General features: G+C 37.2%; 1 protein-coding gene across 1 annotated transcript; it reads right to left on the reverse strand.

Moving 5' to 3' along the window:
• Positions 1-420: 420 nt before the first annotated feature.
• Positions 421-6003, reverse strand: LOC103720494 (autophagy-related protein 8C-like). The gene is made up of 6 exons (XM_008810212.6): positions 5798-6003; positions 5607-5659; positions 1485-1540; positions 1348-1400; positions 771-889; positions 421-688 (listed from the first exon to the last, which is right to left on the reverse strand). Exons 2-6 carry the CDS (start codon positions 5641-5643, stop codon positions 594-596), a joined length of 360 nt encoding a protein of 119 aa, XP_008808434.1. The 5' UTR covers positions 5644-5659; positions 5798-6003; the 3' UTR covers positions 421-593.
• Between the last annotated feature and the right edge of the window lie 1824 nt (positions 6004-7827).

Here is a 7827-nt window from a genome sequence, read left to right on the forward strand (position 1 = left end):
CTTATCATTTTGAGATCACGACAGGCAAACCAATCTATTATATCATTACAGAAACTCAAGACACCCGCCTGGTATTTTACGTGGCTAGTAAGAATATATTATGCAAAAAATAACAATAAAAAAAATCTAATGACCGTAATTATCATAATGTTAGACATAACTGACAGCCATCCTATATAGAGATGACAGTAACCTCCCTTCAAAAGAATTTCTCTTGAACAGATATAGGAGGCCTGATTTAACTGTATAAAGATTAGTTTACACATCTATGCTTGTGTTTAAAAAGAACTAAACAATTATATTCCATGTTATCATGTTTTTTGTGGATTGAACTAGCCTTGGTACTGCCATTATTATGTAATACAAGGCTAAAGCTGCGTGAACATTGAAAACATCGCATAGAACTCTGCACCGTAAAAGTTAATATAAAGATCCATATTTGTAATATTAAATTCAGATGTCCGGTAACTTTTGAAATGCAAACAGCGTTGCTCTTAAGGATTGACAACTAGTGAGCATAACTTGGGGAGAATGACGATAGAATATACACCTTCTTTTCAAGGTTTTTTATCTACAAAGATATTTTCATTGCCTTAGGAGGATCCAAATGTGTTCTCGCCACTGTATGTCATGTAAAGAAAACCATCTTCATCTTTGTTTTCATCGTAGATTGCAGACATCATAGCAGCTGCATTTTACAAACATATAATAAATATGCAATAAGATAGGAAATGTAGTAACTCGAAACATGAATTTGGATCATGACCGACCTGTGGGAGGTAAAGTGTTCTTGACAAAAATGAAGATGGCTTTCTCTGCACTGAGTTTAATCCTCTTCCGAACAACATAGACAAACTGCCCAACAGTTAAATCGGCAGGGACCAAGTACCTGCATCACCATAAGATATACATACTTCAAAAATTAGATAGAGAACATAAAACCATAATAATAACCATCAAGCTTTGTACCAACAAATCGGGTTAGACATCATAATCCTCATCTCTAAGCATTTCCATTTAGGGCTACCTTCGATAATTTATATAAACTAGAGAGAAAACATAGAAAATTTATATCAATTATAATCTAAAGCTAACTGAGACTAGCATATGGCAAAGGAAAAATAAAGAAACTTCACAATCAATCTAAAATTAAAGGCTGCTAACAGTATAAACAAGCACCATCACAAATAAACTACTGAAATATATATATTGCGAGCAGAACACAAATTAAAGAACAGAAAAGAATACAAAATACTGCTGTCGAAGGTCTAAACTGACTGTTTAAAGATCAAGTGACCAGATATATTATAAAGAGAAGCTTAAAAACTAAAATAGAAAGAAACCAACTTCTTCTTATCAATGTCTGGTATATCGCTCCTTTCAGCCTTCTCAACAATCACCTAATTTCATAATCCAGACAAAGCATAAGTAACACTGAATATAGAATATCATGAAAAAGAAATAAAGACAAAAGAACTTCTCACAGGAATTCTGTCTGGATACTTCTCTCGGATACGAGCAGCTTCTGCCTGCCTCCTTTCTGAAACATGTAATATATATAAATTAACATAGGATCAAAAGAAACTTGCCATTAAACGAAATGCAATACAAATTAAAAATAGCAAGGATGGTTGTAGAGGAAACCAAAGCTCTAAGAACCATAATTAACAACCTTGAACACAATGTAGTATCCAGAAAAATGCAAAGCATGTAGATAACATAGGCACTTGAACCGAAACACGGACATCAAAAAGGCAACAATAATTTCTGATGGGTAAGAGAATTGCTATGCATGTGCAGTGCCTAAATTCCTAAGACAATACAAAAGTTTTTGGACAGCATATGCGTCAGGCTCGAGCCTTTTACTCCATATGCATCAAAAAAGTTTCAGACTTTAGGTTGCCATTCAAGTGTTTGAAACCCCTCGATTTCTTAATGAATTAATGTGCACTAACAGCCCACCCATTACAGAGGGAAAAAACATCTAAGATACATAACAAATTTCACACTGAGACTTATGAAAGCAATTCGCATAAGAACACTGTCAGCATAAACAGGTATAAATAATAAATAGGCTTAATATCAAATGATAGGTATACCCATAAGGGCACGTTTGGTTCACGACCGGAATCGAAATCGGAATGGGAATGAATTGGAATAGGAATCGGAACAGCCATATCCCCTACGCATTTGGTTCGTGACCGGAATCGGAGTTGGAATCAGATCAGATTTGAATACCAAGGGAGAATAGGGATCGAATTTTGGGGGATTGGGGCACATTCCCATTCCCCCCGGAATAGGAATGGGAATGGGACTTCCCCCAACCAAACGGCCCTAAATTCAATATACTTATAAGTGGAAAAACAAAATGATACACTGATAGACATTAGTCTTTATTAAGCAAATATAAGCTTTAGCAAAATAGGACCAATCAAAAACATATAATGATGCAACCATATATTAAAAAAACATCTAATTCTTATAACGCACAGCCAATGTAAAATAAAATAAGTAACCACCGATGAAACAGTCTGATGTTGCAATGAGTCCTCGAAAACATGAAGTGGAAGAAAGTAAGAGATGCCAAAGGTGACATGAGTGGCTTCAAAACATCAAGTATTCCGCCATGATCATATAGTCCAACATCACAGTTGAAAATTTGGATAAGAAATGCTAGAGAACTATAGAAACTTCACATGTTTGGTAACATATGAATGCAAGGTACATGGAAAACAGGTCTGGGCATGGGATGATATGCCAGGTTTTTTCTCTATACCAATAAATTGTATCTAATGCCGACATTCAATTTGGATACATGTACAGGATATGTAGAAATAGGTTTTTATGAAATTACAAAATAATCATTTATCCAGCATGTGGAAAACTTAACAATCTACAACTACAAAGGGGCAACAATTCAAAACCAATAGAACATGTTTCAAAGTTTGCTTTTAATTAACCATACAAATAAATGATCGCATATGACGAAGCATCCTAGCTCCTAATGAAGCCCAGTGGCTGTCTTTAAGACAGTGAGTGCAACCCCACCAGGTCATAATTCCTTTTGTCAAGATCGTCTTGCCATAATAGGACAGATGAGCCATTCACAATCAACAAAAAATGCTCGATTGACGTAAAATATGCTTATGCATTATGTAATAAGAACACAATGCAAGTATTAGATGTTCTCACAAAATACTAGAACAATGTCATTACTTAGATGTTCATATACAAATTCATTTGTTATGAATGCCGAAGTTTATTTAGTATATATACATATCATGAGTATGCTACAATATACTATGAAATAAAAATAGCAACGTCATAAAATTGTTATTTTCAACAAGATTAAGCACTCTAACCTTTCTCTCCAGTAAAAGGAAAAAAAAGCACCTAATGCACGCCATATCAATATAAAACATTAAAAAAGATTAGCAACAAAAAAAATAAAAAAGTCAAGATTGAATAAATAAATATAGCTAAAAAATTCACATGCATGAAGAAAAACTCTAATAGCAGATATCAGGAATATGGCCCAACAATGTAAAGCCAGATTTACAGGGAAAGCTTCACCTGCGAGAGAAAATTGCATGCATTAACCAAATTACAGCCAACCATGTATGAAACAAGTTTTCAGAAACCAAGTGGGCAGAGAAATACACTTGACTAGTGATTCTATATTATTAATTTGCAGACTATATATATAAGCAAAAGATGATTATAAGATAGCAATACCCATACAACCGTATCATGTGAGGACAGAGGAACATACAAAGTGTCACAGAAAAGTAACGACAGATTCAAATTTTTGTTTAGCACCAATTAAGATAACCATCGAATTGTAGCACTGGCTGTTGCAGATTGGTGTATGAGAGAATTCACAAAAACATGCTTGGCACATGCATGTCTCAAATGCATCTCAAAAGTCTCCAAGTGATGAGAATTGGGAAAAAAAACACTAATTGCATTCAAGAACATAGACAAATCATAGTTTTTCAAGCACTAAGAATTTGCATTCTTGAGGTCAACCCAGATATGAGACATCCAAAGTACATGATACCAGCATGGATTCAACTTAGCATCACTATTTTTTGAAATCCTTCATCACTACCTTTGAAATGCTTTGCAAAGCAAACAAAAAAAAAATCAAGGTATCAAAATGCACTTATAAGACTCACAAAATGAAGGAGAAGATTCAAATATCAGCAAACAAATACTTCATTAACATTAGAGCTTCCTAAAGTATTCTATTAAATGAAAGCAAGGATGGCGGAACCGGTACCGAGCACCGTACCAGTTGTCCGGTGGGACGAGCCAGTACAGGCCCGCGCCGTGCCATGCCGGGCCCGTACCAACACCGTAGAAGAGACGGGCGAGAGAGAGAACGAGAGAGAAAAAGAGAGACAGAGAGAGTGGGGGAGGGAGGAAGAGGGAGAGGAAGGAAGAGAAAGGCCAGCCGAGGAGCCTCCACGTCTCCCCGGCCTCTCTTCCTTCCTCTCCCTCCCTCCCCCCCCCCCCCCACACACACACTCTCTTCCTCTTTTTTCTTCTCCTTCTCCCCCCTCCAGCGACGGCGAGAGGCATCTTGGTTTCAATGATGGAACCGTCCCAGTATGCCGCCGGTACGGCCCGAGACGCCCCGAACCGGACGGTTCGGGATGGTTCCGCAGATCTTGAATGAAAGTGTGTTTTGATAAAGAAAAAAGAAAAAAGAAAAGAACAAACTAAGATAGTTTGGTATTTAAGATCATCGAATCCTAGCAAGATAGCACAGAAAGAAAAGAAGTGCACAATAAAAGCACACGAACAGATGAAATACTTTCAATGCAAACGTGACAATATATCGAAGTATATTGTTAACTGGGCAAATGATACCAGTGATTCAAAAACAAGTTTCCTAAGAAATGGTTTAACAAGAGCAAAAGAGCACCAATACGGGAAAATACCTTTCTAAAATATAAAGAAATACAATTCCTAATTATATCATCTACTTATGACATTAATACAATTATTCATTTTTTGGTATTTTTCCCTTGTACCAAAACAAAACAAAAAACCCAAAATACTATCAAATCTGAAGAATAAAGTTCCTGATGTTATTAACATGGAAAACCCAAAATATATATGGCATAGCATAAAAAATCCAACTGATGCAAAAAGAATATTCAGATTCTATTCAATCTTGATTCGTGATGAAGATTTAATGGTGTTCTTTCTTAAAATTAGTCTTCCTGACAGACCTAAACCGACCGTACTCCATCCGTGCCAAAGGCCCAAAGTTGAATTTAGAAACTACAAATACAAATATAAAGAAACAGGTAATAATAACAGCAATAATTAACAAAAATAATGTATTCACCCAATCCTGATCTTTGGATGCACCTCTATTACTTCCTGTCAATTATTTCTTTCCTTCCCCCCAAAAGAAAAAGCAACTCATAATAATCTAGAATTAATACGAAAGAAATAATTAGACAAAACCCTTAAATCACACAACGGATACGATCAATATAGAAGCTTTATTCGAAATTCCAAGAAAACAAAACCCTTAGAATCGAAATCAGACGATTTCCTTCGAGAAAAGGAGAGGGATAAAGGGGACAAACCGAGGGGATGCTCCAGCTTGAAGGAACTCTTCGCCATAGGGTGATAATTTCTCCTGCGATTCCCAAAACACAGGCCATCGTCACATCAATCCGAAAAAACACAAAAGAATGAACAAAAAAGAAAAAGAAACATCGAAGCAGATCGATCGGGAAGCGATTCGCGAAGGGGAAAGGGGGGAAAGAAGACGTACCGAGAGGATCGAGAAAACTAATTAATCGATGGATCAATCGCCACCAGGGAATTCCCCGTAAAGGAATTTGGGCGGAGGCTTTGGGGGAAAGGGACGGGGAGTTTCGGATCTTATGGGAGAAATATTAATTTGGGTTTACGAAAAAGTGCACGGAACCTATTAGAAGGGAAGAAAGGAGGACCGATTTCCAGCCCCGCAAGGAGCCTTGGGCGCTTTTAAGTTCCAGGACCTATCTTACAACCAACTCTACCTACATTAGGTTTTCTGTTTTATTCTATTTTCTAATATAACGTAGTTTTTAGAAAAAATCAAATATAAATAGTTTTTTTGCCGTTTAGATTCACACAGCTGGCATCCATATCACCCAGCTCTCAACTGCTGGATCTCGTTCTAGTTCCTAGATGAGATCTTTCAAGGTTTCTTTGCAAAAAGTTGGACATATGGATGATGTGATGCACTACTGTCCTTTGATTATGCTTCAAGATATGTGTTAGATGTAGTGCGTATGAAAATTGGGCTTATTTCTAATATTGAAGGTGTTATTAAGTCCATTGCTTATTAGGCCATTTGATGGTGCGAAGTAGGGTTGATCTTTGATGATGCATCAAATGCACCAAGGTACATGATAATATATAGATAGATGCTATAGTTAATACTCTTGTATGCCACGTGTGATTGTGTTTTTTTCGTGTATTTTGATAATCTGATCGAGGAGAAGAAAGTTTGCACACAATGTGGCATGCTAGAAGATTGTTTTTTAGCTTAGTTAGAAAGGTTAACTTCATAGCAAGCTCTAGCGACTTAGCCGCAAGATAAGTCAGCAAATATTTTATCTTCAATTCTGATTTAGCAAGAGCTTTAAGGATTATCAAAGTCAAGTAGACTACTCTAGTCACTATGGAAAGGATCGGATAAGATTCAGAAGCAAAATTCATTCCATTGTGATGTTGAATGGAGCGCCAAACTTTTGGAAGCCCATACTTGACTGTATCGCATCCGGATGTGCTTTTTTTTAATAAAAAAAATAAGGATAACATTTTTAGCAATACAACGTAGTACTAGCCCATAAGAATATGGCACACTGAGTGAGCAACATCAAATTCGACCATTTAGGCTTCTAAACAAGAAGAAATTATTAATTAGATCCAGCCAACCAGTTAGTTATAGATCGGACCAATCGTTGCTCCCCGCATTGCTTTTCAAATATGATATTTATCTCATTCTCAACCATACTAGGGTTAAGCAGGGTTGCTTCATCACATATGCCACCTAATAAAATAATATTTTCTCCCTAAAAGTAAATCAAACAAAAAAATAAAAAATAAACCAAACAAAAATGAGAGATGATTGCAAACTCACACTCTATCTTTTCTATCTACTTACACCCTAGATGGCGACACCGAATGCCATTGCCACACTACCGAGGTAGTAGCACGGTGGGAACGGGGCTTTAATTCTACCGGAGTGGCCCAGGTTCGAAATGCACGGGCATCGATTAAATGCGGAGACCGGATGTCCTCCGCCTAGTTTATCCGGTAGAGTCACTATCTGATCTACCGTTACTTAGATAGTGCTGGTGTGACATACTCACACGAAGATAAAGCTGCCACACTAGTGGGGCTCTACCACAAGTGGAAAAGGTATGAGTAAAAAATGTTATACCCGCATTGAACACTCTCTAGTGGGAAGAAGGTCCAGTAGGAGTTGCTATGCGGGCGAGGTTCTCTCCACCCCCTCTTTTCTTCTTCTAAGAAAAAAAAAGTGCCATTGCCACCACCAACCACGGCGTGCCACAGCATGCTCCAAACACCACCAACCTATACGGTGCCAGAGCCTGCCCCTGCCGCCAGACCATATCATTGCTGCTTCTGTGGACTATATGCTCTCGCTCTCTCTCTCTCTCTCTCTCTCTCTCTCTCTCTCTCTCATAAGAGCTTATCTTTGTTTGATTAATTTCACTGCATTCATGTGAAGGTGGAGTATCATTTCTAAATTTTCATAAATGTTGTTTAGTTGATTTTGATGGTACA

Source organism: Phoenix dactylifera, chromosome 9 (assembly GCF_051530095.1).
Source record: "Phoenix dactylifera cultivar Ajwa chromosome 9, Ajwa_hap1_PhDact_Kaust_v1.1, whole genome shotgun sequence".
Lineage (NCBI taxonomy): Eukaryota > Viridiplantae > Streptophyta > Magnoliopsida > Arecales > Arecaceae > Phoenix > Phoenix dactylifera.